We start from the raw sequence: 13218 nt of genomic DNA on the forward strand, positions 1-13218 counted from the left end.
ACTTTTTATAAATTATAGTATCTAGTATAATTCTGAAGATTGTTAAATTTTATCACTTAATTCATACATATTAAATTTGAGATAATTTGTTGGAGAACATTCAATGATATTTTTGAAATTTTCTGTGAAAAGAATCTGGTACAAAACAATGACTGCTTTTCATATTTGATTGGTTTTGTTTTCTTTAATTGTGAGTTGAGACCAGAAGGAATTTTTGATTTGCCTTATGATGTCTTTGAATTTTTTATTGTTGTATATTATAACTCACATTAATTTAATATTGTCATTTTTATTCTAGAATATTTGAATATATTTGAATTCTCAGCATTAAAGTAAAAGCAACAGTAGTTTTATAATTGATATGTACCTAGATGCTTTGTCCAGTACAAACATATAAAATTGGTGCGCATTAAGGGGATAAAAACTTTTTATAAAAAGCAAAAAAGACGGTTTTTTTTTCTTTTGGAAAGTCAGTATAATATATATATATATATATATATATATATATATATATATATATATATATATATATATATATATATATATATATATATATATATATATATATATATATATATAAACAAGATAGAAAATTGGAATGAGACCGAAATCCATTGCATTAAAAACTCTTTCGGAGAAAAGTCAGTTAAAATTTTTACCCTGGAATGCTACCTGGAAATCAAAATATGGCCGAATTTTACTATTTAAAAAAAAGCACTTTATCAAATTTGTTATTTAAGGTCAGTAATAATTGTTTCAGACTGGAGCATTTCAAATTGCCTTCTTTGCAGTTTCAAAAGTTATATGGTGTGTATTATGTATTTTTTTAAAGCATAAAAGCAGAAGAGAACTTGACTTTTGAATTTACAATCAAAAATCCTTGAAAGCAGAGCCAAATTTGTAGACATGCAACAATTCAACTTTCTTGTGTTTCATGCTTATTATCTCAAAACATTTTAGTTCATATAATACATATATTCTGTATACAGAATTTAAATTTATCTCACTATAAAATGTATCTGGAAGGATATATTAGTTTTATAATCTCTTGAATCCTATTTGAGAATTCATAAAAAATATATATATTAAGACCAAGTTACCTTCACCTTGTTAAATATTTTAAAACCAAGTGAATAAAGTTATATTGAGGTTTTGTATTACAGTTTTGATTCAGTAATAATCCCAAAAACATCACTAAAAAATTATGATTTTTTTTCCCCCAGATTCATGGCAAGTTGTTGAATTTGGACGATATAGAAGAGCTGCATATTTAAAGTTAGAAGGCGACGAAGAAGTCACTTCTATATCACCTCCAGGAATGGAAATCCTTGACGTTACCACAGATTTTTATCTTGGTAATGTATCATTCTTCTAAAAAGTATTTTACTTATTTTATTTTTGTATGATACCTTTTTATTTTTTAAAGTTATTTATGTAATTGTAACATGTATGACTATAATACACTTAGTTGTTGTGTATATTTTATTGTAATAAATAAATCAGTCAATGAAAAAGATATTAGAATGATGATTTTGAATAGTTTTGGTTCATAATATACTTTCATGCAAAAGCTGGAAGTTACAAGCCTGTTTTTTTTTTTTTTTTTTTTTTTTCCCTGAATTTCCTGTTTCATCAGTCTATTTTACATCCCCATGTATTCTTTAGTTTTTTTTTTTAAACTGTAGGATGAGAGGTGAAAATACATAAAAATGGAAAACTTTGTTATCATGATAATTCTCCCTTATTGTTTCCTTTAAATCAAAGTTTACCAAATTCATGAAATTCCAAATTCATTGGTATTGAAAAACAATCGATTCTATCAAAACTAATTCAGCGAAATTAGTTCTTCATTTTCATTAAACTTCTAGAGAAGGAATTCTTAAAATACTTTTTAAACATTGATATTTTAAATACTTTTTTGTTCATTGTCAATTATATGGATTATATTCTTAATTAAGAAATGAAATGCAGAAAACAGTTTTTCAATCATTTTTATAATAAATATTTTTAATCTTTGTGTACTAATTTACAATTTAATGTCTTGTTATTGGTTTTTAAATTATTTTTTGTATGGATAATAAAGTATATGATAAATCTAGTATATAGATTAGAATTTCAAATTACTGTCACTTAAATTGCTGTCTTCATAAATCCTTTTCTAAATTCATGGAGATTATATTATTATTAATTTAATTGAATATAGGTTAGTAAACTTTTATAAATAAGTAGCTTCTACATATTTATTTTACTTTACTTCAAAATTTCAAGTAATTTTTTAAAACTTTTTATGTTACAAATGATGTCATTTTATAACTATAATAGAATATTTTTTTTTTAATTTATAAAAAAGAAAGGGATGTTTTAAATATTTCTGATTTGCTATGCACATTCGTTATTAGCTCAAAAATGGTAGCGATATATACAAAAAATTATGGTAATGCAGGGTTTTTTTTAAGCATGAATTTTCAAATAAAAGTTTGTTTGTCTGACATTATTAATTTATTCTGTTTGATTTCAAAGGAGGTATACCTGATCTTTCATCTCTGCCTAAAGAAGCTGTTGAAACTGTACCAGCCTACTTTAAAGGGTGTATTCGTCTTCTTTCTGTTAATTCAATATTAATGGAATTGAATTCTCATGGTATGTTTTATTTTTATATATATATTTTTTTTATTATTGGTGAGCAATAGTTTATCATTTGTGAGCTTCTCAGACATTCAGTAAGAATACAAACTATCTATTGTATGTTCTCCTCTGCATACATACAAAGTAATAAATTCATTGAAACCATTTAATTATATGGTTTCACAATATTTTGTTTTACACTTTGTCTTATAAAAGTATTCTGAAATCATAAGAAATGATAATTAAATAGGTAATATACTATAGTATATTTGATCTTTGATCTTAGATCTATAGTAGTAGATAAATATAATTTTTAACATTTTTTTCCATTTAAAAACACAATTGGTAACAAAAAGATACTGCATTTCATTTTGGTAAAACCGTTGCAAATAACCATCTGATTAAATCATGGACATATACTTATTTATTATTTCCAACTTATATTGCTCAGATTACATGGAAACAGTAATGGAATAAATAGTAATGAGACAAAATAAAATTTAGAAATAATGTTTGTGTTGAACTTATTTAGCTATTAATTAGATTTCTGTTCTCTTTGTTTTTCTTTGATGTTTTGTAGGATAAAATGAGTAAAATTAAGTGTTACGGAAAGCCTCATAAATTTGAACCATTATTTGATAGGAAGGAAAGCATTTTAACATGCATTCCTTTCCTTAAAGATGCACAATATTCTGCATGAAGGTATATATGCTTTCACAAATTAATTAATTCTGTCAAGCATGGTGCTGTGTCATGGAGTTGAGAGAGTACTGTGTCAGCCTCTTCATTTCATCATGATTATAAAATAACTTCAAAACAACATATAATTTTACTAACATTCAAACATACCCAATCTCTACACACTCTTCCAAGAAATCAAGAATTCAGTATTTTCCAATTAAAATGTTTAAGGATCCATCACCAAATCAATATAATTTTACATTCATTTGTGTTCTCTAGTAAGGCTATTTTTGTCATATGCTATCAAGTACATTTTGCTGTGAAATATATATATATTATATCAAGAATTAAAAGCTTTTAGAAATGAATGCATGCTTCATGAAAAATAACATTTTTAATTAGAAAATTAATACTTCTTATTGATTTAAAATTTTTCTCTTCAAAACTGAGATGCTATTATAGAGAATTTATTATCTCAACATTATAATTTAATAATTTTGCCATGAAAAGAATATAGTATTTCTAGTTGTAGCTTATTATTTAAATAAAATTAATATGGGGATTTTGTAGATAATTATTTCGAAAAATTTTTCATTCATTCCTGCATATATTTTAGAAATAATGTTCATGTAATTTTTTCTTCTTTATTCACCTAAAACATCCATTTTTTTTAAATATAAATTTTTTTAAAAAACAGTAAAATTTTAATTATATCTGATGATTTATCGAATGTAATTGGGAACATATAATTTCTTTTGACTATTCCACCACATGAAAAAACTATGATTGTAATTAATTTTTTTTAAACTCTATTGGTACTGTTTTTACCTCATAGATGCTGTGAGTGGTCGTAACATAGAAGACTGTGATGGAACTTCCTGCGGATATGATAGTTGTAAAAATGGTGGAACATGCATTCCAAAAGATGATAATTTTGTCTGTCTTTGCCCTGAAGTAAGATTTTACAAATTCTCTTATTCTTTGTGTTTTATTTGCATTACATAATTTGTGTTTTGTTTACTTTTCTTATTTCAATTTACTTAGAGTGATGTATTGTATATGTAAAAATAGACTTATTTCTTTTGAGTTTTAATCTTAAAAAGTTATTTAAAAGTGTTTTAAATAAGTGGTTTTGTTTGCAGGATAAAGCTTGTTGAAACTTTTCTCATTTAAAATCCAGGATACATAACATCATTGAAAATCCTTAAAAGTTTCTTATTTTCATTTTACTGAAATCAAAATTTTCAATCAATTTTTAGAAAACAATTCATGCATCCAAAAATTGGCATTCTTTTATCAGAGATGTAAGTGAAAATATATAATCTCCTCTGCCATTTCCTTCTCTTATTTTACAATTGTACCTATGAAGATGAAAGAAGATTGTAGAGAATGCAATTCATGGGAACACTTCAATGAACGCAACTTTATATTAAAAAGCATACAAAGTTAAAAAAGAAAGGCACTTTTTTGCCTTTTAACTTCTAAGTAATTGCATCAATCACTTAGTTCTGACAAAAATTGTACAAACTTTATTTTTAATGATGAGGTGATAATTCACCTGATCTGAGTTATCTTTGTTTTCAATTCTTTGAGCATTTTCATTCTCTTTGATCCCATTCAAGTTTTTCTTACCTCCCACAATATATTAGTTACTGGTTCAAATCCAATCAAAATTATTCTATTTATCATGTTCACATTTTAGGCAGTCTGTTATATGTATTTATATAATATGGTAACTTCAGGTTCTAAAGACCATAATCAGAGAAATTTTGAAGTTTTATCAAAATCATGCCAAAGAGAAACATTGCAATTGATATTATTCTTATACAGAATCTACCTAAAAAAGAAATTTTTATTTCCATGTGAGAAGCCTTAGTTTCTTATTTGTTGACAACATTATCAAAACTGCATTTCTGAAATCACATATCATTTTTTCAGAAATTGTTTCTTGTAAATTATAGAAAGCATATAAATTTTAAACTGTTGGTATTTCAATTTTCATTCATTGTAGCTGTAGATTGTTATGTCATAATTAAGGTACACATTTAAAATTTCAAATAATAATAAAGTTTTTTAAAATTGTCAGGAATTTCCTGGAAAATAAAATTATAATTTTTCAATTGTTGTATGTGCAACTATTCATTTAATGTTGATTGGCCTATTTTTATCATTTGTTAATATATAAAAACAAACACTATTTGCAGTACCTTTCATGCAACTTTAATGAAATTCTTTTAATATTAATGAAATCATTGCTGTGATCATTAATATTAATGAAAATTATTGCATTGTTTTAATATTAATACTAATGAAAATCATTTAATTCAACTAAACTCATATTTAATTATATATTGAAGTTATATAATTAAATATACATTTATCTTAGAGTTGGTTTTATATTTAAAAGATTCTTTTGGAGACATTAAATTTAGTCATTGCATTTATCTTAAATTATTTTTGTTAATAGAAAATATTCCAGTTTACTTTATTTCAGTAAAAATTGAGATAATTTATTTAATGTCTGGCATGTGATATAAATTAAGTGCCACTGTATTGTGCAATTTTTATACTTATTGTGCTTTTTTCCTTCAAGACATTTCAAGGTCAAATGTGTGAGGTTCCTATACAATGTTGGCAACACAGCTGTCTACATGGGGCAACATGCATTCCAGATGGGCCAACAAGGCATCGTTGTATCTGTCCTATTGGATGGCAAGGAGAAAAATGTGAATCTGGTAATTCAAATAACTTTTTATACTGCTTTGTAATAAATTATGTAAAATGTGGTGTTTGAATATTTTGACATGTTTCTGTCTTTTAAGAAATTTTGAAATGACATGTATTGAAATTTTAACCTAGTTAAATGATTCATTGATTGCTTGCTTTTTTTTTCTCTCCTACTCAGGAGTAAATGTTTCTAGTGCTTATTTCTCTGGGGCAAGTTATTTGCTGTATCAAGATGGTTCTTACAAGCATAGAGATTTAACTAAGACAAGCATTTCATTCAATTATTCTTCAAATGAAGCTTCAGGTCTTTTACTTTGGAATGGAAAGGTAGTATGGAAAATTTGTTACTCTAATATACATAACAAAAAATTTCTTAAAAGTAATTATTCTTCTGGTTTTGTTTTCATAAATTGGTATATTTTTACTAATTTAGCATTTTTCTCCCAATGTTTTCAAAACAACTATGAACTTTCATTATCTTTTAATGTATTCTTTTCATAGGAGTGGTATTTAATTATAGATATTTCAAATCAATATTATATGATGCCATATTGTTGTTAATTTGTATTAACTGAAATCATCAACTCATGACTGATCAAGAATCATAATTTTATGGTAATTTATTTGATATGTTCGGTTCTATTTTTTTTTTAACTGAAATAAAAATGACTAAAATATTGCACTACCTTTCAAATAATGCACTTATGTTATAATACATTCTTGTATTGTTGTTCTATACATAGAATTAAAATTATAATCTTTAATAAATTTAATGATTAGAAGAAATTGTCTAGAGAGAAAATTTAACGAAAATTGTGCAGGCATCCATTGCTTATGTGCTAATTATTTTTGATAATCTTGCATTATGTTTTTGCATGAGTTTTGGTTAGAATTAAAATTTCATACTTGTATGAAATCAATGACCTGAAGAAAATCATTACCCAAGAACACATGCAAAAATTGTTATTAATGGAAAGAGCTTTCTAGGCTTTTTTTATAGTTTGCAAATTGTATTTTTTATTTGAATCATAACTAGTTTAAAATATTTTTCATTTTTTTTAATTTATGGTGATCTAAAGAGGATTGAATGAGAACAAAATTATGAAAATCGATCTCCAAATATGTTTTGAATGGGAAATTAATTAGATGCAAAGTATATTGCATTTAATAATCTGATTGATATGCAACATAGTTTTGCTAAGTTTTAATCATATAAAGAATATTGAACTATATAAAGTAATGTTGCAAAAAGTTTTTTCATAACTCTAATAAAATGCTCTATCAAATAAATTATTATTAATTCCATATTGCAAATAATCTGTAGGTAAATTAGTTTGCATTTTACATGTTCCATTCTTTTTAGTTCTTACTATTATTTAAAATAAAAGTTAAAATACAATTATATTTTTAAAAATTTTTGCATTGAAAACTAGGATTCATCAAGTTTTCTATAATTTGATTGATATTGAAGGAAATTATGAAGTATTTATAATTAGTTGTAGTAGAACATAGAATATTATATTTTGACCAAATGATACATGTTACTTTATAAATTCCTTGTGATGAGTTAAAATAATATTTTAAAATATCCTAAACTGAATATATAGCACAATACAATTAAAATAATGACAATTTTGTTAAGAAATAGTAAGGATGTGGGCTTTCATATTTTTTATAGTCAATATAAGTTTTAGTATTTATAAATAAAATTGTTGGTGCTTGGCTTATTTGAATAAGAATGTATTGATTGTTAATATGATATATTTTTATTTCTTTTAGATTTATTCTGAAGATGGAGATTATCTAGGAATAGGCTTGAGTAACAATCATTTACATATTGTTTGGAATTTAGGTTGGCTTTCTCGTAGTGAAATCATTACTGACATCATACAGCCTGGAATCAACTCATGGCATCATGTGCATATTGATAGGTAAATTTGTACTCTTGGAAGTATTATCAATGAGAAATTTTTACTTTTTATTTTATATAGTTTCCTTTTTGAAACTTTCTATAGGCATCATCATTATATTTTTATATTTAAGAATGCCATATGTCCACAATTATACCTTTTATAAGTTAATAATATTTAAAAAATTAACAATTTATGTTACACTAGTGAATTGCTATTAAAGCATTTTATGTTGCTTTATTTTAAAGATTTACATTACAATATCAAAAATTGCTCTTCTGAACATTAGAACAATAAAAGGGAATATGCTTAAAAATTTTCATATTTGTAAATACATTTTCTCATTAATCAATTATTGAATAAATTTTATTTTCAGTATTAATTTTGTCATGTTTTTAAAGAAATTTTTATCTATATAATTTGCAAAAATTGTTACTTTACTAAAATAGGATTTCAAAAAAGAATGTTCAGTTATATAAAATTAAAAATCTATTATTAATAACAAAATTATATGAGTAAAAGCTGTATATATTGTGTAATGATAACTCTTTAGATATTTTTTAAAAAATTATTTTACATTTATTATTTTAAGATTTTATATTTGTTGTTGCTTAATATTAATTGTTTCTAATTCAAATTTTTAATATAGTGCTTTAATTGTTTTGCAAAAATTCATTTTCATTTTTTAACCTAGTATCCATGTTGAAACTTAATTTAATATCAATATTCTAACCACAGAGGTAAACAGTAATCTAGTGACAAATTCAAATTTTCTCATCAATAATGTTACTTAAATAATTTGTGTGTATGTGCTCTGTTTTTTGAGTTTTATTTTTGTCAATTATTTACTTTCTGTCTTCTGTTTTAGTAATATTTTGTTCGTTATATTAAAATTGTCAAATTACTATTGAATCTTATTCAGAATTTATATCTTTTTTTTTATGAAACTGAACTCATTATTCATCATAAACCTCTTTTCATTTTACTATCTCAATTATTGTTTATTGAATTTTATTCATCATCATCATTCTTGTTAAAGTCATTAAGTCCAAATTTTTTCTATTTTTAAATATATAGTTCATTGTCATCTACAATTAATTTCCTACAATTTGGCATAACTTATTAACTCTTTTGACTATCCAGTCTTGAGTAATAAGAATGACCACCTTTTTTACTGTTACCATCAGATAATTTAAAGCAAATTCACATCAGATGAGGCATTAAAAGATATTAATGATTACCTCCTGCTGTTTGAAATAGTATGATAATTGCTTTCAAATTGTTTTGAATGTGGATGCTGAAATGGTTTGGAATAAATACAAATGAATGGAACTGAAAATGGTTTGATGGCCTTTGGGATATAAAAAAATGTGAATAAAAATCATTTGACAAATAAAAAGCGACATATGATAAAAAAATTTATGAATGTTTTATTTCATCTTCAGATTTCTCCATTAAAGTGTCATAGATGTAATACAACTAGAATTTGTGCAGTTATAATTTAACAATATGTTAAGCACTCTCCTACAAGTAATATACATTATTGTATATGGCATGAAGTAAATGGGAAGTGTAGTATCTTAGAAATTGGAACTTGCCTGTTAAATTTTCTAATCACATTCTTAGAAAATATTAAAGAAGTTTCACTATTTTCTGTGATGTTCAGAATTGAAACCATAATATTACATTCTTATTGATGTATTTGATTTAAAAAACTTGCATCGAAATTGTTGAACAAAAATTTCTAGAATCTGGATATTCAAGAATAGAATTGCAATAGTATGCACAGTGCTAATGAGTCACAGAAAAAATACATGTCTGTCTATACTATGCATGACTGGATGGACATTATCAAGACAACCCACTCTAGTAGGAAGAAAAAGAATGCTTTTACATATTCTGAACTGGAACCAAGCAATTTTTTTGATATGTCAAACTTTTCTCAGATAAAATAAAACAAATAAGATACTGAATGAAATAGTCAGTTGTTAGTAAAATATTTCTTCTTTAAGAAGAAAAAAGAATGCTCTGGATCGGTATTTTTCAGCTACATTTATTCAGAGAATTACTCAAGAATCAATTTCTGTGGTCAGGGTCTTTTAAGAGCTTTCAAAAGCTTATACTTCTCCTTGTTCAATCTCTAAATAGAAGTATAGGACCGGTTTTGATTACATAAAAAATATCACAATAAGTTTATTCTTGGTATGCCCATTTCCCTGCCCAGTTGAAATAACTCTTGGAACCTAAGCTAAGTCAAGTAAGTGATTCAGAAAATGAAGCTGATTTTTCTTTGATATATATTTAAGATGTTATTAAAATAAATGTCTCTTTCCACTATAATTATTTGGCATAAGAACATGATAAACAAATTGTATGAAGAATTTCACAGGTAACTTTAAATAAATACCTAATTCATTGTATTAGGGTACAAAATAAATACAAATTTTAATTAATATTTTGTTTACCTATGCTAATGTTATTAATACATAACTTGTATTTATACAAATAATTCAAATTTAGGATATAAACAAAAAAAATCACTTGAATAATTATTGCTGATTCAAAAGAAATCATAGATCAGCTTGCAGTTTCACAGTTGAAAGTCATTAAATCCACACAAAAAAATCTTTTGATAGACTACTGTAGCCAACTGGAACCTCTAATTAATTCTATAATATTTTAAATCAGCAGCCTTATTTTCAGTAAATCTATCTATAAGTTACCAGTATGTGAAATAATTTTTACTATTTTTTTATAATGAGTCAAAAGTAAAAATTGAGAATATCTCAAAACTATTTAGTGAGTTTTACATTTTTAAGATTAATTATGTGTTCTATTCTTTTGCTAGGAATAATAAATTATTAAATCTTTATATTGATGGACAAGTGTACTCAGGAAAAGTGTCTGGATCCTTTTATGAATTGAATACTGATGGCAGCTATTTCTTAGGTAAATGTAATTTTCACTTGAACTTAGTTGATAGTTTCAAATATAATATCAAATTTTCAGATATTGATTATCTTTCTTTTTGACAGAAAATTTCATATTTGACAGTTAATTTTCACAAGTTTTCAGGTTGTTTGTAATTTTAATTATTGAATTCATAATTTGCATAATATTATCCTTTTAATTTCCTATAATTAATGAGTTTTAATTCACACAATTGTACATTTCTATTCTATAATTCAATGGAAATGGTTTCTTATTATTCTTAGAATAGATATGGTCCTTTTTTTATTTGTTTTTATGTAGTTTCTTTCTGCAAGTAATAAGCTTATCCAGTGTTTTATGTATTCTGTTATTCAGAATTTGATATTTCCATTATTATAATTACTTGAAATTATTTCTCCATGATTTGAGTTTGTAATTTGAATTTAAATTTGTTATTTTTACTGGAATAAAGCTTATATAATATTTGTCATCATTTACCAACATATTTTAAATAATAAATTTCATTTCTTTTATACCCGCCATATTGTAGAATAATGCATTATTTCAAAGTTATTAATATTAAATATGCATTATTGTTGTTAAGTATGTAATTTTGATGGCACACCTTTTTTTTTTTAAGTTTTCATTTTTTAAATAAAAATTTCTAAAACAGAAGAGTAGAAAATATCTAGATTTCTTTAAGTCTCATCTTACAATATGTATACTGGTTTATAAACTTTTATATAAAAGTCAACTTTATTTAATCTAAGGAAAAATAATTATTTGTTGAAATTCACTTAAATTTATTAAAAAGCTAATTATTTCATTTTGCCCTGTTTATTTTAGGTGGTTTTCCTAGTAATCTAGATATTGAAGAAGAAACATTGGGATACTTCAGTTCATCATATGTTGGTTGCATCAAAGATCTGACTATATCTGGAAAACTGATTAACATTATGGATTTAAAAGAAGGCAAAAATTTAGAGCCTTGTCCTTTAGTATAATTAAAAATTCAAAATATCCCATTTTATTATAGTTATATTCAATATTTTAAAATTAAAATATCCTGATATATTAATGATTTTTTTTCTATCACATCGTAGATTACATGTTTGTGTGCCTGAATGTATAATATTTAATGAGTTTCTATTTTGTATTTCATGAATATTACAAATTCCAATGGTCAGTCTCATGAATTGTTAATCAAGTTGAATGTTGAACTTTTAAATTTTCATTCAGGTATTTTAAAATGTCTTTTATATACTTTTATTAAAATCAGCATATTAGTTAGTCTTTATTTTATAATTATTATAATAATGGCATATGAATTTATGCAAGAATGAAAGCTTATATTATCTAATTGAAATCTAATAGAAAAATATAACGCCTTTATTGAAAAATTATCCTTTTATGATGTGCATTTTTTCGCTCTTAAAGTTTGATTGTGAAGTATAACTTTGATATTTGTAGAAAATAAATTGATTTAATTTAATGGTTTATTAAATAGAAATGTGATACCATAAATTTAGTATAGAAAAGCACTGAATTTTCTTATTGCTGATAGAAAATATTTCCTAGAATTCTTGATTTGTCATGATATAAAATATCATGTTGGGTAGATGTACACATTAAAAATTGTGTCATAGAAATTGTTAGCATTTCTGCTAAAATAAAGCAGGAATTGAGTTTAATATACTTAATACTTTAAATAAAAAATGAAATAATCTTTTTTATATAGCATGCATTTTAAAGAATTTATAGTCAGTTGATATGTAATCATGTATATAGGATAATTATATAATTATTTTATATATAATTTATCTATTTATGTCTATTATGCTTGTTTAGATATGATTGAAATTTGCAATTCATTTTTCACATTTTTATTATGTATTAGAAAATAATCTCTTTTAATTTTAAAATTGATTTTAGAGGGGTTTTTTTTTTCTCTTTTTTGAAAATTTAATCTAAATTCTCAATTAATGCACTTGTACTGTTTTTTTTGTTTGTTTGTTTGCTTGCTTTGTTTTGTTTTTAATTTTAGATTTTAAATTTTTGCTTCATTTTTTTTTTTTCTTTCTTTAAATCAGTTTTCATACATTACTATCTATCATCTAGCACTTGTTACATAATTTCGTGTATTTATTCATTGAAAAGTGCTGCATTGATAAATGTACCATTTTCTACTGTATCTGCTCTTGTATTTTATCTAGCATTTATGTTAGTTGTTTTGTTGAATGGTTATATTTTATTTTTCATACACTGTAATTGTTAAAAAAGCTGCAAGTTATCATTAATAGTTGCAATCTTTCTTTTTTTTTTTTTTAACTATGATTCTGTGTTA

The 13218-nt window shown here is 24.2% G+C and overlaps 1 protein-coding gene across 1 annotated transcript in view; it reads left to right on the forward strand.

Annotated features, from left to right (window-relative positions):
- Nucleotides 1–12148, forward strand: part of LOC129964247 (protein eyes shut homolog) — a 50292-nt gene extending 38144 nt beyond the window's left edge. The window contains exons 19-26 of the mRNA XM_056079022.1: nucleotides 1224–1355; nucleotides 2521–2640; nucleotides 4142–4260; nucleotides 5900–6041; nucleotides 6212–6360; nucleotides 7813–7964; nucleotides 10792–10892; nucleotides 11721–12148. Of these exons, the coding sequence (XP_055934997.1) occupies nucleotides 1224–1355; nucleotides 2521–2640; nucleotides 4142–4260; nucleotides 5900–6041; nucleotides 6212–6360; nucleotides 7813–7964; nucleotides 10792–10892; nucleotides 11721–11878 (1073 nt within the window). The 3' untranslated portion in view covers nucleotides 11879–12148. The remainder of the gene's footprint in view (nucleotides 1–1223; nucleotides 1356–2520; nucleotides 2641–4141; nucleotides 4261–5899; nucleotides 6042–6211; nucleotides 6361–7812; nucleotides 7965–10791; nucleotides 10893–11720) is intronic.
- Nucleotides 12149–13218: the final 1070 nt, after the last annotated feature.

Source organism: Argiope bruennichi, chromosome 1 (assembly GCF_947563725.1).
Source record: "Argiope bruennichi chromosome 1, qqArgBrue1.1, whole genome shotgun sequence".
NCBI lineage: Eukaryota > Metazoa > Arthropoda > Arachnida > Araneae > Araneidae > Argiope > Argiope bruennichi.